This window comes from Pelodiscus sinensis, chromosome 4 (assembly GCF_052426305.1).
Source record: "Pelodiscus sinensis isolate ZL-2025 chromosome 4, ASM5242630v1, whole genome shotgun sequence".
NCBI lineage: Eukaryota > Metazoa > Chordata > Testudines > Trionychidae > Pelodiscus > Pelodiscus sinensis.
Window position 1 is genome coordinate 66,025,091 of NC_143055.1, and position 25,944 is coordinate 66,051,034.

At 45.3% G+C, this 25,944-nt stretch overlaps 1 protein-coding gene across 3 annotated transcripts in view; it reads right to left on the reverse strand.

Moving 5' to 3' along the window:
* The window catches only part of WDR17 (WD repeat domain 17), a 105,006-nt gene that overhangs the window by 68,401 nt on the left and 10,661 nt on the right, over nt 1–25,944 (reverse strand). For 2 of the 3 annotated variants that reach the window (XR_016349417.1, XM_089777908.1), the window contains exons 2-4: nt 10,389–10,517; nt 7,391–7,574; nt 3,136–3,366 (exon numbers count right to left, since the gene is read on the reverse strand). Coding sequence is in view for 2 of the 3 variants with exons in the window: in XM_089777908.1 (XP_089634034.1) it covers nt 3,136–3,366; nt 7,391–7,574; nt 10,389–10,511 (538 nt within the window). In the remaining variant the exon portion in view is untranslated. Of the gene's footprint in view, nt 1–3,135; nt 3,367–7,390; nt 7,575–10,388; nt 10,518–19,753; nt 19,820–25,944 lie in introns of those variants that run through there. The other variant, XM_006131598.4, reaches the window with a different exon arrangement.

Genomic DNA, 25,944 nt, shown 5'->3' on the forward strand with positions numbered 1-25,944 from the left:
TGCATTTTCCCAGGTGTGAATTATGCTTTGCACCCTTCGTGGGAAACTTGGCATTCAAAGCCATTTTTCCTAATTGGCCACTTGAGACCAGGAAGAAGCCTATGTGACCCAAGGGGTATAAAGAGGGGTTTAGTAGCCCACCCCATTTGAGCTCCAATCATTTATACCTGCTGGCAGGTAGTGATTGTCTCCCGAGGTCTGTGGGACGCCCAACCTCGTCCTACTTCTTCCCAAGGGATTGAGAGAAAGACGCTGGCCACGCCAAGTCTGGAACGCAGGGGTGAGAATATATACCTGCTATGTGTCTATTTTGCATGCATTTAATAAGAGGTCAGTGAACCAAAGGGGTTTCATGGTACCTATAAGTGACTTATTAGTGTAATTTCTGTCCTGTCCTTTGTAGTGACTGTGTTATCTGTAACACAGTAATAGCATTTAACAACTAAGTTTACCCTGTAACAATAAAATAGTAACTGTTTAAGCTTTAACCTGACTCCTTCAGTTGCTGTAACAGAACCAAGCACAATTTTAAAAGAACTTCAGCCGGTCATAAGGGACAGATATAGGGAGAGCTTGGGCGTTTTGGATCGTGTCGCTTCCAGGGGACAGATCCGTTGGGGCACCTCTCAGCCTCCCCAGGCTGCCCACTGCGAAGGGATTTCTGCATCCTAGCAGCTAAAATCTGAGGTGTTATAAGCTCTCCCTGTAACCTTATTGGGGTGTCCGTCAACCTCCTCCAGGTTGCCCGCTGCAAGGGACCCCGGTCTCAGCAGTTGAAGTCTCAGGTGTATAACACACACGTACACACTGCCCTGACCGTCGGCTGACAAGGAGTAAGGTGTTTCAGATGGGGCCACATCAGTGAGTGTTGGCGGGTTTTGGAGTTTTTTTGCTTCTCACTGGTGTGATCCCCAACTGATTTTTCTGTGGGTTCCCAACCCCTGCCATAAAGAAAACATTGAAAACTTTTGTGTTGGACATAACATAACATTTTATTTTATTTTATTTAAAATGAATTTTGATAAACTAACATGAGAAAGTTAAAGCACTTAATCTGTTTCATAATTTAAATTAAACCATTCTCACTAGCTGCAGCTGGTTCAGAAAATAGGGTCACCGTACCCAGTCTGAACTTGCCTCCCCTCCCCTTCTCCTTCCCCTGGCACACAGATCTGTGAATAAGTTAAATCTCAGTACACCACTTCTAAAAGGTTGCCAACTGCTGCACTAAAAGGTAAGAGCTGCATCTTTATTTATTTATTAATGAAGCTGCTATAAATAGGACTATTATTGACTTTAAAAAGTCACTCTGGCACTCAGACCCGTAAATAGAGGCTAAGAAGTCAAATCTCAGCAATCCACCTCTGAAAGCTGCTGACCCCTGCCCTAGCGTGCTGCCTGGGAGCCGAAGTCACCTGAGCCTTTTCAACTGCTTCTATTTAAAAAGCTCGTGCTTGCTGGATAGCTGCATTACCTAGTAACCACTAGACAGGCGCAAACCCTTTAAACAGAAGCAACTGAAAGGGCTCGCAGATCTCAGTCCTACTGGACCGTTGCCTGGGAGCTGCCCAAGAAGTGCGAGTCTTTTCAACTACTTCTGTTCAAAGGGACACTGTGATGGAGGCACAGGGGCTGAAGGCATTAACCTGCCCCAACTGGCTGAGAAAGTCTCACCCCCACAGCTCTGCTGGGCATGCTCCCACTGGAGGCTGGCTATAAAGGCCTCTGGAGCTGACACTCAGGGACTGACTGCTACAGGAGCTCCAAAAGAGAAGCACAGCCGAACTGCATGGTAACAAGCTAAGAGGGATTGCAGTAGAAGCCTCTGGACCAGAGTGTGAAGACAAAGGGTACTTCTTATAAGATCTATGTAGGAAATAGCCCAGGGTGGGGAACTGTGCCCCAAGAGCTTGGTGTGTTGCAATGGGACTCCCTGCCAACTTAGTAGTGGACTGTTCCACTGCTGATAGGGCCCTGGGCTGGGACCTGGTGGAGAGGGAGGGCCTGCCCCTCTCTCCTCAGATACCCCTGTGTGAGGGAGCTTTGTCTATTATATATTGGACTTTGGAGCTGCTGGGCTGTATTACTCTGATCCCAGATGGACGGTATATGGACTCTGAGGCTTCTCTGCTGCACTGTGTATAAACTCTGTGGCCGCTGGGTTGCACTACTCTGAATACTGATTATTTAGTGACTGAGGCCACTGAGCTGTACTGTGTATAGACTTTGTGGCCACTGGCCTGTACTACCCTGAATACAGGGGGATTGCATGTGGACTGAGGCTGCTGGGCCATAATGTGTACTAAATCTGTGGCCGCTAGGCCATGTTATCCTAAATGCAAGGGGGAATGTTTGGACTCAGTGGCCATTAGGCCATATTTCCCTGATTGCCGGTCACAGTACACAGGGTGGCCTATCACCCACAAAGTCTATCTTGAACAGGTGTCCAAAGGACTGCAACAAATTTTCCCTGCCGTCTTTGGAGAGTGGACAAGGCACCCCTCAACAGAGTCAATGGTAATCACAGATAGTCATCTTTTCTCACCAAGCAGTGAGGAATGTATACAAAAATTAACTACTTAGTCCCAAAGGATAATTCCAAATACTCCTTTAAGGAATGTGCATTAATACTGTATTGCTCTATTTTTAAAGTGTCCAAGAATGTAGTGGGTACACTTCAGAAAAATTAAAAAGGCAGTTACTTGGCTTAATATTTTTTAATAGGAGAAAGACTCCAAGATCTGTTCATAATTGATGGTCCCCCTTTCCCCCCAAAAGGCAAAGAATTATGTACATTAACAAATAACAATCCAAATAAATAAAATTAGAAGATCAGAACTTTCTAGCAAACGTTGGGATCATGGCAGATCAAAATTATAAAGAGGGCTGTTATCACAGCCTAAGAATCAGCTTACTGTACATTTCAAAGATGCAGTGTTGATTTGCAAACCAAATAGGATTAAACATAAAGATAAAAGAGTATGCATTTTCTTGAGCTAATCAGATGCATTTTTTCATATGCAGTGAACAGGAATACTACAATATTCTGAACAAATTTTTATAAAAGTTTTATCAAACCTAATGATAACAGAAATTGTACATTGATCAATAATAATGTTATCAAGTAAATTTTACCTGGTTGAAAAATAGAAAGACTTCCATCAGTGTGTCCAAATACTACTTTTCCTTTCTTCTTTGGATGCCATCTAAATAGACAAATGTCTGACAAGAAACTATGTGCTTCTTTATGTACAGCTACCCCACTGTCTGCTCCGGAGATAGTCCAGATATACAATGGGCCTCTATGGGAAACGAATGCAACTGCATCCCCTGCATTCCAGCACCAACTAAGTGAGGCAGGAACCCCTGAAACATTAAAAAAAACAACCCACACCTGCATATCAACTACCATTTAAAATTTAGAATGCTATTGTTTGCCAAATATTCTCAGCCCATTACTGACATTGATCTTAAAAAGATACAGATCTTAAATATGTTATTACTTTACTAGTAATTTAACAGACTTTAATCTATATGTAGGCAATTGTGTAAGTAGAGTTTACTTTCATGCCATACCAAGTACACACATTTTCAGAGAGTGAAAAATGATTGTATATACTACATGGTAGCAGACTATACTGTGAAATACATGCTTAAGTTTCATTAGTGCCAAAGAGGATTATCCTGCTCCCATATGATGTATGTTCATTTTTACATAATTAGTTACCTTACAGCAGTGGTCACCAACCAGTAGCTCGGGATCTACTGGTAGATCTTGGAGCCTCTGACAGGGGATCCTGACTGGTTTGGCCAAGAGGCTGTCAAGTGCTGGCACTTCAGCTGCCGCTCCCCCCGCTGCTGCTCATCTCCTGCCCTTTGCCTTGGAATTGTCCCATCAGGAGCATCCTATTTTCTGTGGGGCAGGTGGGGGAGGAGAGGTTCCCCCTCTCCCACCCTGTATCCTATCTCCAGGACTTGAAATGGGATTTGCTGGCTGCTTTTGGAAGTGGTGCAGGGACAGGACAGAGGTGAACCTGCTTTAGCTCCACTGCACCCAGGAGTCACTTGAGGTAAGCAGTGCCCAGCTGGTGCCCACCCCAGTCATGAACCGCCCCTCCTGCACCTCTAGCCCTGAACAACCCTGCATCCAAATACCCTCTCAGTTCCTGAACCTAGAACCCCCTCCAACACCCCAACTGCCAGCCCCAAGCTCAGCTCAGAGTCCTTCTCCCACTCCAAATCCCTTAATCCAAGGTCAGAGCCTGCACCCCAACATGCCGCCCCTGCCTGGTGAAGGTGAGTGAGGGTGAGGATGGAGTGAGCAGTGGTGGAGCCTTGGAGAAGGGCACGAAGGAGGTGGGGCAAGGGGATCTGAGGTAGATCTTGGATTGCATTTAAATGCAGAAAGTGATCTCGCACAAAAAAAGGTTGGAGACCACTGCCTTACAGTAAGAGTAATAAACTGTTATTGATCAGTTAAAACCAAAGCTATATACAAACTTTTAAAACAAGTATTGACATTTTGGGGAAAAAAACCATCAGGAAGTCTAATCACAGTGGGCCAATCCACACTAGAAGGGCTACATTGGCACAGCTGCACCAATTTCAGCTGTACCACTGTATCACATTTGGTAAAGCAGCTTTCTTGTGCTTTCATGTGACCTTTAGATTTCACAGTGCGTAAGGTTTTCAAAGGCATGCCATATATTCTATACATACAAAATGTGAAGCCACAGAGCACCAGAGAGTTTGAGAAACCTTAGAGAGGCTGCTAGACTTCCTGGATCTCACAGAAGTTGAAAAGGTTCAGCTATGCAGGTGAAACATACAGGCAGTCCCCGACTTACGTCGGATCCGCACTTACGTCGGATCCGCACTTACGAACGGGGCTTTTTTCGCCCCGGAGCTCACGGGCGGCAGATCGCCACCAGAGTCCTCCGGGGCGAGAAAAGCTTCTCCCGGTCTCCCTGGTCTGCTGGAGGGGGAGGGGGTCCAGCAAAGCCGCTGGACCCCCCCCCCAGCAGACCAGGGAAACCCGAGCAAAGCCGCCCAGGCGGGGGGAGTCCCGCTGCCTGGGCGCCTTTGCTCGTTTGCCCTGGAGCAAAGCCGCCCAGGCAGAGGGACTCCCCTCGCCTGGACAGCTTTGCTCCTGTCCCCCTGGTCTGCTAGGGGGTCCAGCAAAGCCGCTGGACCCCCCCAGCAGACCAGGGACACCCGAGCAAAGCCGCCACCTGGGCAGCTTTGCTCCCAGGGAAACGAGCAAAGCCACCCAGGTGGCGGCTTTGCTCTGGTGTCCCTGGTCTGCTGGGGGGGTCCAGCGGCTTTGCTGGACCCCCCCCCCAGCAGACCAGGGGGACAGGAGCAAAGCCTTGGAGCACACCCGCAGCGGGACAGCCCGGGCGCGCTTAGGCTGTCCCGCTGCGGGCGTGCTCCGCGGCTTTGCTCCTGTCCCCCTGGTCTGCTGGGGGGGGGGGGGTTGCAGCTAGTGCCCCCCCCCCCCCAGCAGACCAGGCTTTTCTTGCCTACCCCTGGGGTAGAGCAGCTGGGGGCTGCCGGGTTGGTCCCACAGCGCCGCTCCGGACCAACCCGGCAGCACCCCAGCTGCTCTGCCCCAGGCGTCCTGATTCAGCCGCTGCTGGGTTCAGGTCAGCCTGGGGCAGAGCAGCTGGGGTGCTGCTGGGTTGCTCCAGTAGAGCCGAGGAGCCGCGCTATTGGAGCAACCCAGCAGCACCCCAGCTGCTCTGCCCCAGGTGTCCCCAAGTCAGCCGCTGCTGAAACTGACCAGCGGCTGACTACAGGAAGCCCCAGGCAGAGTTGCTCTGCCCCAGGCTTCCTGGAATCAGCCGCTGATCAGTTTCAGCAGCAGCTGACTTGGGGACGCCTGGGTTTCTTAAGTTGAATCTGTATGTAAGTCAGAACTGGCATCCAGATTCAGCCGCGGTTGAAATGATCAGTTTCAGCAGCGGCTGACGCCAGTTCCGACTTACATACAGATTTAACTTAAGAACAAACCTACAGTCCCTATCTTGTACGTAACCCGGGGACTGCCTGTATTGAAAAACTGACTGCAGCAAAGCACCTGAAGTGATCTAGCTAGTTGCAGGGAAGGAACATGGACTTATTGCAGAGGCAGTCATCATATTCACTATTGGCAAACACACTGAAACAAAATACAGGTGGATCAAGAGTTTCATGCTTTTGATAAGAGCTAGCTGAGATGTTTATCTAAACAGAACCAAAAATTGTATCTTCAGATTTTAAGCGTGATCATAGTTGGTAAACAGCCTCCTGTAAACAGCAGCCTTTGTTGTAGATCAGGTTTTACTTGTGTTCAGCCTTGCAAAACTGTCATGAAAACTCACCATCCAAATCGTAAATCATAATTGCCTGCATTTCACTACAATGATTATAACTGATACTATTTTATTTGCCAATAAAAATAAACTTTCCCTGAATATAAAGAAATGTGAAAGGCTATTTTTGCTGTAAGAAGAGTTGGGGGGGAGGAGGGGGAATCAGTTTTTCAGCAATTACTATATAGTTCAGAACAATGTACTGGATGGGGAGAAGCCAGAAAGTGAGATAAATATTAACCCTACAATGAACAAATCCCTGCCATGACAGCCAAATGACACTTACTCTGTTTTGATTAAGACACCTGGGGTCAATTAAAAAGCTCCTATAACTCAGTTGAGAGAGTCAGGTTAGTTAAGACACCTGGAGGCCATTTAGACCTTGCTATAATCAGCTGAAACAGTGAGGTTTATTGGGACACCTGGTGCCAATCAAGGACCCTCTGAAAACGCTTAAAAACCTCCCCTTTAGTCAGTTTAGTGACGTGTGCCAGGAGTGGTTAGAGGAAGGCCTGTTGCAGGAACTGTCAGATACCAGGAGGGAAGGTCTGAGGCAAGCAGAGCAAGCCCAAGGAACAGCCCTTTGGGGCCCCAGAAGTCTGAGGGAGTAAAAAAGAGGAAAAGACTGGGATAAGAAATTTAGTCTATTGCATCCACACCCCTTGCTATGCCAGTGATCAGACTAGCTAAAGTCAGATTATGACTTGCCCCTAAAGTAAAGAGTTTAGGCTGAGAGTGATGGTGAGCAATTAGACAGAGAGCTGCTGTTTCCCCAAATGTGGAGAGATAACATTCAACCTACTACTCAAAAGTGACCCACCATGTGAAATTAGCAACTTTGACGCAGTACCAAAATACTGTATTTTTCTCATTTTCTACAATGAACTATAGTAGAAGTGAAATTAAAGAATTTTGTGTTCTTTCAATAACTGCTTAACTTCTAAAACCTTCTCCACCAATCATTCAACAATCAGTACATGTGAATATTTTTGCTAACATGAACAGCGATAAGAAATAAACCTCTGTGTTTCGGATACCTTTTGTATTGTCAAGTTTTGCAATAGCTTTCTGTTCAGCCACATTCCAAATGATCACTAAGTTATCTGCACTGGCACTTGCAAACATATCAGGGTTGTGGGGACACCAAGATATTGCTGTGATTGTTTTCTTATGCTCAGACATAATTGCCCGGAGTTTGAATTCATTGTACCGGTGATCCAACTACAAAAAACAAAAACAAAAAAACCATTTATTTTAGAATCTCAAATTTCAGTAAACTAATTTAACATCTATGGTATACATTGCTAAGTTAGTGTAGTGGCTTAAGTCACTAATGGCCAAGAATATGAAGCTTACAGTAGTACTTTGATTTCCACTGCTTTTAACAAGTCCTAGTATTTGCAATAATAAGCTAGGTACAAATACGTTTAAATTACATTTAATAAGCTAGGTACAAATACATTTAAATTACACAGAAAAGTATTCAATTACGCTCCTTCCCCTCCCTCCTAAAAAATAAATGCATGTGTTCCATATAACTTATTTTATTTCATTTCTACAGCAATGTTCATATCCGAAGTTTAAAGTACTTTACAGATATTATATCTATTTTACAGAAGAAGGAGATGAAGAGATTTCCCTACATCACATAGCCAGTCAGTGGCAGAGAATTTATGATTCCTAGATCATAGACCAATAACAATTTGGCATTGGCATTAATGGAAAGCGCTTTGAAGAAACCTAAAACATTTACTTGTGATATAGTGATCCTGCTTTGAATGAACTCAGTGGGGATTTTCCATATCTGGTCATCAATATAATCTCCAGGAACATTTATTTAGTGCCACTGATGTGTATCCAACACTTCAGAGTTAGAAGTTTAAGTATTTATGGTGAGCAACATCAACCCAGGTTTGTCTCATTTGAACACATGATTGGTTAAAGACTTAGTAAAGATTTGATTCTGATTTTTTTTACCTTTTATCAAACTATTAATATTTCTTTCATGTATGTTCTCTGGTTCAGTTTTCTTAACTGGCTTTTTTTGTTTTGTTTAATATAGCAAAGAAGGGAAAATGACACATGGAGAAGCTCTGGTGTTGCAAGAGTTCAGTGGACTACATATAGTATTAATTTTGATTATTTTGTATGCCATTTTGAATACTCATTTTTGTCAGCAGAAGGTTTTGCTCTATTAATGTTTCACAGCCCACATGCAGTAAAAATGGTTATGCCCCATTAATTTTTCACAGACCACAGGCTACAGGAAAGGCTGCCGTTTATCACCTTGCTTGATCTCCATAATATGCACCTCATCTACTCTATTTGATGCAGAGATGTTTTACCCAATTATGAACTGTTACACTTCAAAATGAGAGATGGATTGAAAACTGAAATTTTATTAAAATTAAAATAAAACAAATAAATTAAAAAGTGAATAAACAAGGGTTATGTACTCCTTCCCACACCACAAGAACTAGGGTCACCAAATTAAATTTAAGTAGTAGGCTTAAAACAAGAGGAAATATTTCTTCATATAACACAATGTCAATCTGTGGAACTCCTTGCCAGAGGATGCTATGAAGTTCAAGACTATAACAGGGTTCAAGAAGAGGAGAGATACATTTGTGGAGGATAGGCAGGAATGGTGTCCGTAGCTACTGTTTGCCAGAAGCTAGGAAAGGGCAACGGGATGGATTATTATGATGATCTTTTCTGTTCATTCCCCCTGGAGCATTTGGCATTGGCCACTGTCAGAAGACAGGATACCGGGCTAAATAGACCTTTAGTCTGACCCAGCATGTCCATTCTTACGTTCAAATGCCACTTGCACATACCCCAAACCAGCTCAGTCTCATCACAGCACATGATGAACTCTGCTGGGCCCACTTCTTTAAAGGAACACAGTAGTGGAAACAGGGAGTGGTTGCAGGTAAATCTGATCCTGACATTCTCTTATCGGTAGGGCCCATCATAGTCAATTTCACATTATAGGATTTTAAAAATGGTAAATGTAATTATTTCAGATCTATTTGAAACTCTTTAATCCAGCAACTCTGGAAAATGAGGTATGCCAGATTAAAGATGTTGCCAGGCCAGGTAGGGCAGTACAGAGTTTAGGCATGAGGGAGAATGGCGCACAGCAATCTACTTCCCCTATAGCTTTTTCCCACCACTCCCATAGTGTCAGGGAAAGGTACCTGGGAGCACTGGGGAAAAGCTTCATCAGCATTGCCTTCAGAGCTAGGCATCGGAAGAGCAGTGGCAGCTGGCCAGGAATCCAGCTCTGCAGCTGCACAGAAGTAACAATGGCATAGTAAGGCATTATCAACTTTACTTCTGTGCTGCTACCTGCAGAGCTGGCCTCTTAGTCAATAGCTGCCATGTTCTGACCATTCAGCTCTAAAAGCAGCAGCACAGAAGGATGATATGGGTATGGTATTACCTGGAAAATACCTGACTTCTGCACTGCTGCTGGAAGGTTGCCTTTTTTTCAGAGCTGGGCACATGGCCAACATTACAATCACCACTCTTCAGTTTCTCAGGTCTAAAGGCAGCACAGAAGTAGAGGTGGCAATAATGTGAGCCTTCTACAATCCTCTTTTGGATAAGGGCCCCCAATTTGAGAAATACCAGTCTCCCCACAATGAAACCAGTATAGTACAGGGTAAAAGCACACAAGACCAGATTTCATGGTCTGATATGTTTTGCATGGCTGTGAATTTGAGGAAGCCCTACTTATCAGTGCCACACAATTCTGATGGTGATGCACAAGTCAACATGAAATCTTGTTCCCTCTCCCATATCTATACTGGCTCTGCAATGCTGACCTGAATGACAAATTGTAACTCATTTTTAAACTTCTTTTTCCATAGATATGTTGAGTAAACAGATGCCAATTCTACAGTCACTTTTCTGATTATAATCATACTTCAAAACTACTGCAGAAACATTTCTTGAAAGGGACGAAAGTGAAGTAAAAAGTGGAGAACAATGTTCTAAAGTACTTAGTTGAGAAAAAAAAAGTAGTCTTACCTGATAAATATAAATAGCAAGGGTGGCACAATAGGCAAATCTGTCGCCACTAGCAACACATACATCTTTGTTCCATGGCTGACATCCAGCAGCTAACAGGCCCACTTGCTTAACCTGTGACATTTTTGCCTATAAAAAATTAAAGTATGGAAATGAGAACAAAAGACAGGACCCTTTTCAAATGAGCCAACACTTTTGTTCAACAGTAAAATTCAACATTTTCTATTAAATCTAATTCCCCGCAAAATATGCAAGTAAAATATATTGTGCGCCAAACATCTCAATGTAAAATAAACTAAGCAACATATTTTCATGATTTTTTTAAATCTTTTAAACAATTAGTCTTAGCTATTCTGGGCTAATTATTTAATTCCTACTTTTTCCCTTTGGATCAGTGAAAATGCAATTTCATAGCTTTTGAGTACTCTACTTCTACAATAAGATTTTAAAATGCATCAGAAAAAATAAACAAGACGACAACTGGCATGTTAATGTATCTCTAAATGTCTTTGTGGATGCGCTTTTACCACTTTGAAATGGGACTCTCCTGTGGACATGCCTTGTTTGTAGCTATTAGACACATGAATAAAGCTAAGAAGTACTTAGCTTTGGAACATTATGGCTTGGTCTACCTATAGTGGAAGCTTGAATTAAGATAAGTAATTAACGTAGCCAGAGTCAATGTATCTAATATCATGTTTCCGCGCTGGCCACAGAGCAGTAGGTCGACAGGAGCAAATGCTCCTGTCAGCTTCCTTTATTCCTCATGAGAAATAGGAGTACTGGCACCAATGGGGGTGCCCTGTAAGTTCAATTTAGTGGGTCTTCACTAGACTGGCTAAATCAAACCCCAGAAGATTGACTTCCACCTACTAAAAATGTGGCCTATGAGAGTGGGTATATAAGGAGGAAAGGTCCCACAGAAAAACCAAGATAAGGCCAAGTTCAGGAATGAAGCTTGAGATAAAAATGTATGCTTTGTTATTATTTCTGTTACTAGTTTTGTTGGGGATAAGATAGTGACTCAGCTCATTCACACCCTTCATATAATATCTAGTGACCGAGACAGCACACATCTCTGCAGATACAAAATGTTTGCAACACCAAGACCAATTGGAAAAATGAGCCACTTAACCTCTATTTCTTCCCACAAATTAATTACTCCAGTATAAAACAAAGCAGGGTGTGATATCCCAACCTCACTCTGATTGGGAGATGTATATTTATAATGAAGTGAAGTGGTTTCTTAAAAATTCCCCCCAAAAATCCATTTATATTTGTACATAGCCCTTATATTTAAAATGAAGATTAAAATATGCGCACCGGTCTTTGTAAACAATTAAGCATGCTCCCAACTCAACACACAGTTCATTAGCTGTACAATTCATATCCAAAGGTGCTCTTCACTGAGTTGACAGTGTGTTTCCATTTAATTTCATTTAAATGAGAAATAGTAGGGTTTATAACAATATGGATTAAATCAATAATCTAAGTGACAAGGGAGGGCAAAGAGAGAGAAATCCTTGGCACTCTAAATCAGTGGTTACCCAACGGTGGTTCACAGCCACCAGTGGTTCATAGAATACTTCCAAGTGCTTCCATTTCAGTCTTTGTATGAAACATCTGTCAGTTTCCAAGCAAACCTCAAGAAAGGATCTTTGTACCTCAAATTTCTCTCTCGTCATCAGAAGTTGGTCCAATAAAACATAGTACTTCACCCATATGTGTGCGCAGCACATTTCATTAGTGTGTGCACCCAGGGAATTTTTTTTTTTTTAAAGATGAACATATATTGAATACTCAATCATAAAGGATATGCTGCGAGCAAATGTGGGCTTTCTATACATTTCTACATTCGGCGCTTATTGCATAATACAACAATCCATACTTTAAAACTAAAAGAGCGTATCATGCAATTACATTAAAATGCAAAGCCACTTTTTTTTGAGACATTAGAGTGTGCCTGGGCACACCTGGCACACCCCCTGTGCACGCCTATGACTTCACCTACTTTGCCTTTCTAGTTTCCAAGAAGTGAAAAATCCTACTATTGTAGGACTAATCCAGACTAGGCCACGTTAGGCATTCCAAAAACACATCACTGCTTCATGCCCTTTTTATGTGTTTTTCTGGCACAATTTCAACCATGATTAAATTTTGCAGATTCTGCAAAATTGGAGGGACAGTAAACATACATGACAACAGAGCCAAACTTCAAAGTGACTCAGAGATTACAGGAGTGGGTGTTCCAGACATTGAAGGGGGAAATTAAATACTAATTACTATTAGTTAAGCAATGACAGGGTAAAGTTAAAGCAAAGGAAATAAATAGCATGAATACAAAATAACGGTATGTAACCAAGAAGCTCTGCCCATCATATTACAGTGAGTTTGTTTGTTTCATATTAAGACTGTCCTAATATTACTTTAACACACAACCACGTAAATAGAGAGAAGTGTGAAATAAAATTGGGAAGTTCAGAGAAAAGATTCCTTAAGAAGTTGTTCACTCCCTGGCTTACAAAATCCACTCATGTAGGTCAAGGTGGGCTTGTAGAAGGATCACGCTACCCCAACAGTTGGTGGGTTCCTGCCATCCTCTTTATTGTGTACTTCTTATGGCTAAGCACCCCCAAAATAGTCCCGTGCCTCGCCCCCCTGGTTCCAGAGTCACTCTACTTTTGCCGGTGACCTGGGCAGTCCATCTCACTGATGCGCCTTGCTACGCCCCGGCAGGTGGAGTAGGGGGGTTCGGGCCCTCCCTCACTCCGAACCCCGGCCCAGGGCCCTAAGGCAGGGGCGACCGGTCCCTGCTCAGCGGATGGGGGTAGTGCCCCTAAACACACCCGCTCACGGGCTACGCGACCCTGCCCTGGGCCACTTCCTGCTTCGCCACTACTAGTGGCCAGTTCTCCCGGGTGCCCTTTCCTCACCCTCTTCTTCGTCCAGTGCCTCGCCGTCCTCTCCCCTTCTCCGGCTGCCAGGCATTGTTTTAAGCTCCACGCCAGCGGAGCTCCCGGCGTCACCGCGCCTGCGACCCGGGTCACCCCCCTTTGACGTCATCCGCCCGCGTCGCACTAGCCCCTCCTCCCGGGGCATTCCCCGTCAGCACACCGTGCTCCCCGCGTCCCATGGAGCCGGCCCACAAGTCCGGAGCCAGCTCCTGGGTTCCCGCAACAGGCTGGCTTTATCCACCCCAGGGACTCCTCCGGCCATCGCCTCGGTCCCCGAGTGTGGGGCGGGAGCGCCCCGTCACAGGGCTCTTTCCTCAGATGTGGGCCATCAGATTCTGTAGTATCTCAGCTTTTATTTAAAAAAACAAGTTAAAGTCTCTAGCTCAGGCAAAAACCTCTCAAATACAAACCAAGTGTCAGCTGATGCAACATTAACTTCCCAAGTCTGCAGAAAGCTTCAGAGTCATTGTTATTATTATGTGAAGGGGAGGCCTGGAAGCTACAGCTGTTAAAGTGCATGGGGCTGGGAGGAAGGAGAATTGGCTACAACTGTTAAGAGTAAGTGCCCTGGGATGGTACAACCTTCGCACAACAGCTATGTTGCATTAAGATAGATGAACTAAATGCACTAAAGGTGTTTTAAATAACCTAGGCCTGCTCTACACCTAGGCTACATCTACACTGGCCCCTTCTTTGGAATAGCCATGCTAATTTAGAACTTTGGAATAGGGAAATGCGCGGGGGATTTAAATATCCCCCGTGGGATTTAAATAAACATGGCCACCACTTTTTTTCCGGCTTGGGGAAAAGCCGGAAAAGAGCATCCAGACTGGTGCGATCCTCCAGAATAAAGCCCTATTCCGGAGGATCTCTTATTCCTACTTTTAAGTAGGAATAAGAGATCCTCCGGAATAGGGCTTTATTTCGGTGGATCGCGCCAGTCTGGACGCTCTTTTCTGGCTTTTCCCCAAGCCGGAAAAAAAGCGGCAGCCATGTTTATTTAAATCCCACGGGGAATATTTAAATCCCCCGCGCATTCCCTATTCCAAAGTTCTAAATTAGCATGGCTATTCCGAAGAAGGGGCCAGTGTAGACACAGCCCTAGAGTTTAGTTTGAACTTAACCACATTATACGGATTTCTCTAAACAATGAGTCCACACTACCAAGCCCATTCCATCGACTTTAAGGGCCATTAAAGTCCATTTCTGCACTCCTGCTTTCACAAGGAGTAGCTTCTAAATTATATCTTTAATGGTCAACTTTCCAGTAGTGCAGATGTAGCACGGTGAAAGTTGATGTTCTTGGCCTCCTGGAGGTGCCCCACAATGCTCCATGATGACCAGTCTAGCCATGACTTTCAACTCTACTGCTCTCCAAGTGAACAGGAAAAGCCCTGGGAAATTCCATTTCCTTTATGGCCTGCAGATCTCAGAGAAGGCAGCACACCCAAGCAGCGCACCTGACCGTGACTTCCGTGAGTTCAATTTCCATGAGCTCCGTAAGTTCCCAGGGTTGCAGACAAGCACCAGCAAGGAGTGTGCAGGAGGTCCTGAACTTCATTGCTATGTGAGTAGACGAATCTGTTTTCACAGAACTACAAATCAGTGAAAGAAATGCAGATATCCATGCCAAGACTGAAAGGATCATAGAGGAGAGAAGATATGCCATAGATGCCCGGCAGTAACTTGTGAAAATAAAGAAGCTGAAGCAATCATATCAAAAGGCAAGAGGCAAACGGATGGTCTGCAGCAGCATCACAAACATGCCACTTGTACGAGCACCTGCATGCAATCCTTTGGGGGCGACCCAGACCAGCTTCCATAGTCTTTCAGTGGATTCCTCCCAAGGCACTCAGGCAGCCTTAGGAAGGGGCATGGAGGACTACATGGCTAAGGAGAAAGAGAAGGGACAGAATGCCCAGCTGGTGAGTGGGGCAACCAAGGTCACTGACAGCCAAGAACTTTTTATAACTTTAGAGACAGTCCCCTCCTTCCAGGATGTCTCAGTCAGGCACTGATCCCAAGGAAGGCACTTCTGATGAGTTCATACTTTTTATCTTGCTCAAAGTGGGTTGCCCTGCCACCATTCCTGAACCCTCTCCTTGCTGTGGCCTAAGCTGCCCATGTAAGGCTTCTTGAGCCATGGGAGCAAGGGGTAAGGCCGGGTCTCCAAGGATCACTAGCAGCATTTCAACATCTCCAGTTATAATTTTCCAGTGGGGGGAGGAGGGGCGGAAATAATTCCAGCTTGTAACTTGCTGAACAGTTGGAAGTTCCTAAAGATGTCCATGTCATGCACCTTTCCTGACTATCCCATGCTGATGTCAGTGAAATGGTCCTTGTGATCCACCAGCCCCTGCAGCATCATTGAGAAGAACGTCTTGCAGTTCATATATTCCTTTGCAAGGTGACTGGGTGCCAAAACAGGGAAGTGTGTTCCATCTATCGCGCCACCACAGTTAGGAAACCCCAGTTTGGCGAAGCCCTCCACTATGTCCTCCATGTTTCACAGAGTCACTACCCTCCATGGATGAAAGATAGTGATTGTCTTGGCTACAAGGATTGCAACAGCGCCCACTGTATATTTCCCAACTATGAATTAATTCCCAAGTGACTGGTAGCTGTCTGGCAATGCAAGCTTCCACAGGGATATTGCCACTCGCTCCTCCACTGTCAGAGCAAGTCTCATTCAGGTATTCTTGTGCTCCAGGGCAGAGGAAAGCAATTCACAAAGTTCCATGAAAGCAGTCTTATGTATGCAAAAGTTTTGCAGCCACAGCTGATCAGTCTTTGCTTGTCTCACAGCAACCACAATCTGTGTTCCATTGTGTGGAGAGGATAAAATGCCAGTGGCATTTGCAATTAACTCAAGTGCATCACAAAAAGAGTATGCTTCTGAGATTCTTCCTCATTCTGGCAGATCCTGGATATGTTCTGGACATACTCAAGCATTAGGTGCACCAAAGTTAACGTGATAATCATAAAGCTTTGATGCTGAACAAGATCAACGCTTCTTCGTCATCTATATTATAAATATACAGCATATACTATGGTGTCTGTGTGGATAACCAACAAGAGAAAAAGGGCACAAATACGGTTCGCCATTGCGGTGGTAGAGGGGGAAGGGAGGGAGGAATGAGTGCATTATGGGCCACTGATGACATGTCATTCAGTTTTGGTCCCGGCCTGCCGTGGGAGCATAACCTAGAATGGAAAGGGGCACAATCACTGAGGGATAACTGCCCACAGTTCATCGCTCTCAAAGTTGACAGTAGCCACTCTATTGGGGAATCAGGTTGCCAGGTGTCCGGTATTGTACCAGGCAGTCCAGTATTTGTGCGCTTGGTAAAAAAAATCAGAAAATATGGGACATGTGCAATGTCCAGTATTTTCTGATTTTTCCAGCTGTGCACCGGACGGAAGCCTGGCGTGAGCAGGGAGAGCGGCTGGGAGTCCCTCAACTGGATGCGTGTGAGGAGGGGAAGACGCCTCCTCACTCGTGCGTCGCCAGGAGCCTGCACGGGACAGGCAGCAAGTGCATGTCAGTCCCGCTCCCCACCAGCCAATGTGCTCACCACCCCCTTCCCGGCCGGCCGGTTCTCCCCCACTTCCCCTCCTGATCTTCCCTGGCCACCCCTCCTCCCCCGCATCTCCCCCAGCTCTGCTTCCCGCCGGCCCGTTCCTCTTCCTTTTCTCCCCGGGCCAGCGCTCCTGCACCTCTCTCTGCCCCCGCCAGCTCTGCTTCCCGCCCCCCTTCCTCCCGGCACCTCTGCCCCGCCAGCTGTACTTCCCACTCCCTCTTCCTCCAAGCCAGCACTGCTGCAAACCCTCTCCCACTCCCCCCCCCCCCCCAGCTCTGCTTCCCGCTCCCCTTTCCTCCCAGCCACCCTCACGGCCTCCAGCTGTGCTTCCCGCCCCCCCTCCCTTACTCCTGGCCAGCCCGTCCCCCCTCCCCCGATATCCCACGGCTAGCCCCGTTCTTCCCAACCCGCCCTGCTTCCCATTGCCCCCCCCCATCAGCTGTTTCCAGGCCCCCCCTTGCTGGCCAGCACCGTTCCCTTCCTGGCCGGTCCCCCCCTCCCCAATGAAGCGTGTTCAGGGTGTTTTTTTGGGGGGAGGGGGGTTTAAATGATTACCTGGTAACCCCTAGCAGTGATCCAGGTTCTCAGAGGGGTGGTTTTTTTTTTTTTTTCTCCTCAACAACTTTGGTCCTCCCCCCCCCCCCTCTTTTTTTTCCTTCAACAAAATTTTCCAGGTGGTTTTTTTTTGGGGGGGGGGGGGGGGATGTTTGGTATTTTTCTTTCAGCCATCTGGCAACCCTACTGGGGATGCGCTACTTCAAACTACATTAAATTTTTGCACACAGTGGGAACCTGTGCCTTTGACTTTACAAAATCAGGTGCTAAAAAATTGATCCTAATAAATTCAGCCTTCTCTCTCAGTGTAGACATGGCCCCCCTAACTAGCTAATGTTAAAGTGTGTTAAACGAGGTCCAGGATTTGATATAAAGAGATCTGAGCACCCTGGCGCAAACGCTAATAAAAGGTTAAACGGATTTTTAATGAAGATACAGAAAAGGAATTAAAATGTTTGAAATGTAAAATATTAAGTAAAGTTTTCATTTTAAAAACATTTCTTGTACCCTTTCCCTTTAGCTGGATTATACCTGGCTCACTAAAATTCAGTCAGCAAAAAAAACTGTTCTAAAACAGGGAGACTTCCAAGGATTAAAGCTCAATTTCAGAGCAGATGCAGGAAGAGGAAAGGGTTCTCATGCTGGGCTGCAAATTTCCTTCATCAACTACTAGACAACAGCAATTTTGCATTAGAGATAGCCCCACTCTCTCCTTCAATGTGTCTGCATGATGTATATAGTCCTTTATATTTTTAAATTATATAAAGAATTCTGGACAGCTGAAGGTATCATTAATGGGATACAAGACCTTTAGGTTGCTGGTGTGAGTGAAAGCTCTGTTAATGGTGATCAAAATCCATTGTCTTCTGATGGCTCTGAAACAAGTTGGTATTCTCATTCTAGTTCCCAATTGATGTGTGTCCATATCAAAGTATATACCACATTACCTACTGTGCTCCTATCTAAAACATTAAATTTGGCTTGACTTTCTTCTATCAGAATATGTTTAAAAAGGCAAAAAGCAACTCTATGAAAAGATAGAAATACACAATTTAGAGAAGAGAGAGGTAACCGTGTTAGTCTGATCTTGGTAAAAGAAAAGGGAAAAAAATTATGTAGCATTTTAAAGATTAACAAGATAGTTTATTAGATGATGAGCTTTCCTGGGGCAGACCCACTTCTTCGGATCATATTCTGAAAGTGAATTGGCATGACCATTTTAGAGACACAAACAGGAGACTTGGCAAACAAGGTGAGCCAGGTCATTAGAAAATAATATATTTTTTGACTTGCTAAATTGGTGTTTTTCTTAAAATGTGTTTTCAAAATGAAATTATGCTATAAACAGCACAGTTAAAACGAAAATATTAAGTTTGCTTAATATTTTCTTGAGATAATAGAACTTAACACTGTCAATACTGTATTAATTCCTTACATGGTTATTTTATTTTTGATTTGCAGTTACATTTGAATCTACATTTTTTCAAAATATTAGTGTTTACTCTGAGCTATAATATAAAGTACTTTAAACTTGACTTTCTAGTGCCTGTTGTAAACGTATTGATATTTTGTTATTTATAAAATTTCAATGATACTATCTGCTTGCAAAATACTTCAGTTTTATTTCATGATAAATCCATTACTGCTAAAGAACTTAAATCATATTTTTCAAGGTTATCTCTTATCAACACCATGTTTCAGGCCAGCATCCTGTAGATTTCCTCAGACATTGCAGGTTTCAGTCAAACATGCTCATAGTATGAGACAAACACCAGCATTCATCAGAACAGCACAATGAACAAAACTGCAGCAAATTAGATAAACAATATAAATATATATCCAAAGTGTTACATGCTACATCTTTAGCCATTCATCTTTATTTTCCAGTCGTACTCTGTTAAACTCATTTCTATTCCAAATACAAATAATTATTTGATGTGTGTGTGTGTGTGTGTGTGTGTGTGTGTGTATAAATATATAAAATGCAGAAACATTTTGCTTACTCAAAAATTCTGTCAAATGTATATAGCACTAAGGAAGCTATTATTAAAGAATGTCTACAGTTTCCTAGGAGATAGAGAAAAGCCCAAGCCTTTCCTCTTTTCAACTGGCATGAGCACACTTTCCTGATTACTAAATACAGAAAACATCATTAAACTGAAAATCTGTTTCCTTTAGAGATACTATTATTAAACTATATAAACCCATCTGACAAAATGAACTGGATGAATAGCTACAGCTTTATCATTATTTTCAGTTATGTCTATATCCCTACCTTGGCACAAATATCATTTTTTGTGAAACACTTAAGAATTTCCATGTCCATTCCAAAACCTTGTAGTTCCCAAAATATACAATCTCTTGATCTGGATGTAGAAAGAGATCACGTTACTCAACAGATGAAGGAACGAAATCCTGATGTGCAAAAGATAGTGCAGACTTACTAAAGGAAGCAGAAGAAAAGCCTGAGCATTGTGTCACGCCACACACACAGAATAGCAGTGTCAGTAGCCTGGCAACTGCAGCTCTTTCAGAGGTACCATTTTAACTAACTCTTTTTGTTTTGTTTCATGTACTCTGTGTATTTCATCTATTTGCTATACTTCAAGATGGTACTACATTGTTATTTGCAAAACAGCAGCCTTTTCAAGGCCAGTGAAAAGGCATGACTACCACAGTACAGCATTGTTTAATCAGGATATATGTATAATATAAACACACATAAATTAATGACTAGTGGCCACAATCAATTCAGTTTTATATCCTCATGCTATGAATGATTTTGACTCATAAGGTATCATTTTGTTTATGCTGATATATATAGTATTGTATGGGTGCATGAATATGCTGTATCTTTATGATCCTCTTATACATTGGAATACTGACTATTCAAAGCCCCATTTTCTGAGTCTATAGAATGCATGAGGAATGTTAAATTTAGTTTAATCAACTAATTAATTAGTCGATGGATTTTCTATCGATTAGACGATAAATGAGGGAGCCACAGTGGAGTTAGCTCCTGCCCTGAGAGCTAACTCTGCCTTTTAAATATATTAAAACCCTGTTGGTTCTTAATACATTTTAAAAGCAGAGGCGTAGCATCTAGTACTGAATGCAAGCTGGGAATCAGCTGATTCCTGGCTCCCACCCAGTCCCCGTGGAGATGCTGCTGGGGGGAACCGGCTTTTAAACCGGCTCCCCCAGCAACGGGCTCCTGCTCCCCACCCCTTATCCATATTGGTATCTGGGTAACTAGCCAAACAACCAGTTATGCCACACACTAACACTCTCCCCCAGCCTCAGAGGAAGTAAGCCTCACAGTTAGGGTTGTCAACCCTCCCGGACTGAAGCTGATTTTAGGAGACTCCAGGTCAATCTCCCAGTGACTACTGAAAGCAATCCTGGAGATTAATAGGATATTTAAAGAAAATGACATTATGTCATGCTGAAAAAAAACCCTCCTGCAATAGCTTCAAGTTAGAGTTAGCAACCCTAAGTAACAGTGCAACTAGTACACTACCTCTTTTCCAAAGGGACTGAAGACTACAAAGCAAAACTAAGTCCCAACTGATCTTTTTATGTCAAACATAATGATTCCACAGGGAATAATGCAGGGTACTAGGAAAGAACACTGAAATAGTCAGGACATGTGTATCATCTGAAAGCCAATAAACACATTCAACTGCTTAATTCAGGGGTTGGCAACCTTTCAGAAGTGCTGTGCCAAGATTTAACTTATTCACTTCTAGTTACAGATATGAATGCCAAGGGAAAGCTGGGGTTGGGGCCAGCTGAGTACGGTGACCATATTTTCTGAACCAGCTGCAGCTAGGGAGAACAGTTTAAATTTAAATTGTTAAAAAGACTAAGTGTTTTAACTTTTGCATATTAGTTTATCAAACTCCATTTTAAATAAAGTAAAATATCAAATGCATGTCCAACACAAAAGGTTTCAATGTTTTCTTCATTTATGGTAGAGGTAGGCAAACTATTTTTGGGTCGGAGGCCACTGACTCAGAGAAAAATCAGTTGGGGACCACACAAGTGAAAAGAGAAAAAAACTCTACCAAATACCACTAACCCTCACTGATGTGGCCCCCAGCTGAGACACCCCACTCTTCTGGAGTACCAGCCCCATGGATAAGGGGAAAGAGACAGGGATGACTGAAGTTCAGGGCTTCTCACAGGCCAGATTTACTTTTCTGGGGTTCCAGAGTTAGTGGATTTTGTGGACCTCCTTAGACTTTGGGGAAGAGATAAAAATGAGGGGTTCAATGTGCAGGACAGGGCTGCTAGTGAGTTGGATAGGGATGCAGAATCTGGGCAGGAGTTGGGGTGCAGGAGGGGATGAGGAGGGCAGGACCTGGAAGAGAGTTTGGCAGCAGGACAGAGTGCGTGGTAGAGATACGTGATGGAGTTTGGGGGCAGGAAGAGGCAGAGAGAGTAACACAGAAAAGGTGAGAATGCAGCCAAATAGTTAGTTGAGGAGGGAGGCAAAGAAATAGGGAGTAAAGGAAAGCGCAACTTCTGCAAAGTAAAATTGTACAGGCAGTCCCCGGGTAATATGGATCCAACTTATGTCAGATCCCTACTTACGAATGGGGCTTTTCTCGCCACGGAGGACGCGGCACATCTCGGCGGTCCCGCCGCCCGCGTCTCCCTGGTCTGCTGGGGGGTGGGGGGCACAGCTAGTGTGCCCCTCCTCCCCAGCAGACCAGGCTTTTCTCACCGCGGAGGATGCGGGAGGCAGGACCACCGACACGCGCCGCGGTCCCGCCGCCCCCGTCCTCCGCGGTGAGAAAAGCCTGGTCTGCTGGGGGGAGCGCACTAGCTGCACCGCCCCCCCCCCCAGCAGACCAGGCTTTTCTCGCCGCTGGTAAGTTTCAGCAGCGGCTGAATCTGGACGCCTGGGACAGAGCAGCTGGGGCGCTGCCGGGTTGGTCCCCACAGCGCTGCACCTCGGCGCTGCGGACACCAACCTGGCAGCACCCCAGCTGCTCTACCCCAGGTGTCCCCAAGTCAGCTGCTGCTGAAACTGATCAGCTGCTGATTCCAGGAAGCCCGGGGCAAAGTAGCTCTGCCTCGGGCTTCCTGTAGTCAGCCACTGGTCAGTTTCAGCAGCGGCTGAATCGGGGACACCTGGGGTACAATATGTACCAGCTCCGACTTACATACAAATTCAACTTAAGAACAAACCTACAGTCCCTATCTTGTACGTAACCCAGGGACTGCCTGTATTCCCCTCTCTTACATCTTCCCTCTGCTCCCGCTTTGCTCCTCTCAGTCCCATGATCCTAACCCCTCAGCCTGATCCCCTGCATCGCTCTATCCCCCTCAGAGAAACCCTTGCACACCTCCTATCCTGCAGACTGATGGGCTGGGGTAGGCATAGCCAGGGGCTGCTTGGGGCTGGTTCCAGCCCAGCCAGGTGCAGGGGGGAACTGGGGAAGAGGAGCAACATGCCGCAGCCCGTGCCCCAGCACTCCACGGAGGTGGCAGCAGCTTGTGACTGGATGCACATCCCTGAATCTGCAGAGCAGCTCCAACCCCACCCCCTCCTGGAGCAGAGTCTGTAGTGTGAGGGATGTTAACCCCTTACCTCCTAGGAGCCGCACATCCAGGCTGGACAGGGGCAGCTCCTGGGACACGGAGCCCAGTTTGGGGTCATGCCACCCACTGCACCTGCTAGACTGCCTCACCCCCTACACCACGCTCACACCTCCACTTCCCCCCACTTGTCCTACCAGCAGGAAGCTAGAGCTAGTCCTCTAGCCTATAGCTGTGTGGCAATTACAACACTCCAGCCAGGGAAGCTGCACTTGCCACTCAGAATCAGCACACGGTCCCCTTATGGCATATGTCTCATACCTTTGATGTGGTTACACAATTATTCAATTAATATCTAACATCCCTATTTCAAAGCATGGAAACTATTTAAAATACTTATGGAGATGAAGTTGAGTCCAGCTTTCAATTATAAAACAGACTGTAAGTACTTCCCCCCATATCTCCAAAAAACCAAACCCCTTCGCATTTCACATGGAAAGCTTCATATCAGATTTGTTTTCATTTTTTATCCCAAACTTTCCCAAAAAGAGAGCTTTGGAGCTATGTTTCAAAAATTTCCATGACATTCAACTTGAAATGGAAATGAAGACTAAGGAACCATTTTTTAAAGGAGGGTAAAGGAAGAAAATAAGTCAAATATGAGGACTTATCTAACTAAAGATGAAGAAGTCTATGAGAAGCATAGTGTGTTCAACAACAACAACAACAACAAAACAAAACACATAATGTATACCTCACACAAAAAAATACCACTTACTTACCACTCATTTTCAAGTGATTATTCATGGTTCTTCTGAGAAGATGGCAGAATGAGAGAGCTCTCTCACACACAGATGCGAGCGTGTGCTCACACTCAAACACCTTGTGCATACATGCAGTTCTGCATTCTGTAAGTACAATTTGACACTAGCCAACCTTAAAGTATTGGATGCATCACACCAACAAACAGAAGTGAACTGATGAGAGAAAGGAGCCATTGTTCCAGCATAGATCTGTTTAGATGTATTGTAGCTGATCCTTCTAGAATTTGGCCAATAGGCTCAAAGGAAGGCAAATTACTGTCACTTCACCAGCATTCCCACCAAACCCTGTATGCAGACTGACAGACCTTTATTGGATGAGGAACTGACATAGACATTGTGATGGACCGGGACCGGTCTGAGCACAGCTGAGGGCATCCGATCAGGGTGAATTGCTCAAACTTGGGGCTCCTTACAGCCCCACACTGGAGACCTTCTCAAATAGGCCACAAACCAGTTACACCGAGCACTTCAGCTGCCAATCTGGCCAGCCAGAAGCCTCACAAGCAAAACCCCTCTGAAACCCAAGCTCTTCCTGTGCTCCAATCAGTCCCGGGCCTAACACACAGGTGAGGAGTTTTAGAACCCAATCTCACCCACCCTGAATGGGTTCCTCCAGTCCCAAGAAACCTGCCACAGTTCCCAGGTCAATGTACACTCTGGAGCTTACCCACAAGACCATGCTGAGCCAATCCTTTAGAATCTAAAATCTAAAGGTTTATTATTAAAAGAATGAAAAGCATGAGAGTAAGGTTGTTAAAGGAGAATGCATTACATGCATCGAATCACCCAGTTCTTGATGCAGGCTCTTAGCAGAGATGTTATAAACTGCTGTCTTAAAAGTCTCTGGTGTACATCCTATGTCAGGATGGGTCCACAGTTCTTTCTGGCTCGTTGTTCCCTGCAAGGCTGCATCTGGGATCTGGAGCAAAACTGAAGACCAAGATGGAGGGAGCCACATGGCACTTATATACCTCCCCTGACATCTTCCTGGCCAGAACAGGTCACTGCAGGTCACATGGTCCAATGACCTATCCCTGTGTCCCAAACTGGCAGCAGGTATCAGTCACACTCATGAGGTGTGTATTGGAACCTTGAAATTCATTGTCTCCTTCCTAATTAGCATAGCCATAGGCTGAGCATTCCTTGCCCATCTCTCAGCCGGAGACAGAATTTTCCAGCATCCACACAGAGTACGTTTATAACTTTATATACAGATATTATACAACTAGCCAATTAGCCCGTCATAAGACGGGATTTTCAGGTGTCTCTTCCACATCGGTCTTCTCTCCTGAGCCTCCGGTCTTTCACTCTCTCTCTCTCTCTCTCCTCCTCTTACTGCCTCCTTCCCCCTCTCTCTCAGCTCTCCTCCCCCTTCTGCCTCTCACTCAGGGGACTGCAGAGACCAAATGGCCCTTTGGGCTCTGCACTCCCCGTGGTGCACGGGGAGCGCGGAGCCCAAATGGTTGCTTGCGCCACTTGCTCCCATACGGCAGCCTGGCTGAGCGGCGCAGAAGTCAGCCGAGCACCACGGCGGGAGGCAAAGGAGGGCGGGGCAGTGACATTCGCGGCCAAGGGGCAGGATCTGGAGCTGCAGTCATGCTGCACATCACCACCCCGCCCACCCTTCACCTCATGCCATGGCGCTCAGCTGACTTCTGTGCCGCTCAGTCGGATCGCCACGGGGGAGCAAGCGGCCGTTTGGGCCCCACACTCCCCATGCTGCATGGGCCTCCCAGAGGGAACACCCAGCATTTCAGGCAACAGCACCTCCCAGAGGAAGCAGCCAGCATTTCAGCGCTACAGACACTCAGACATTGGGCTACTATATATATATGACTAGCCAATTAGCCCATCATAAGACGGGATTTTCAGGTCTCTCCTCCACGCCCGTCTTCTCTCCTGAGCCTCTGGTCTCTCGCTCCGTGTCTCTTTCTCTCTCTCTCTCCTCCTCCTACTGCCTGCTCCTCTCTCTCTCAGCTCTCCTCCGCCTTCTGCCTCTCTCTCCTCGTCTCTCTCTTTCTCTTCTCCCCCTCCTGCCTCTCACTCTCTCTCCGCTCTCCTCTGTCTCCGTTGGGGATGCACGCTCGTCCAGCCC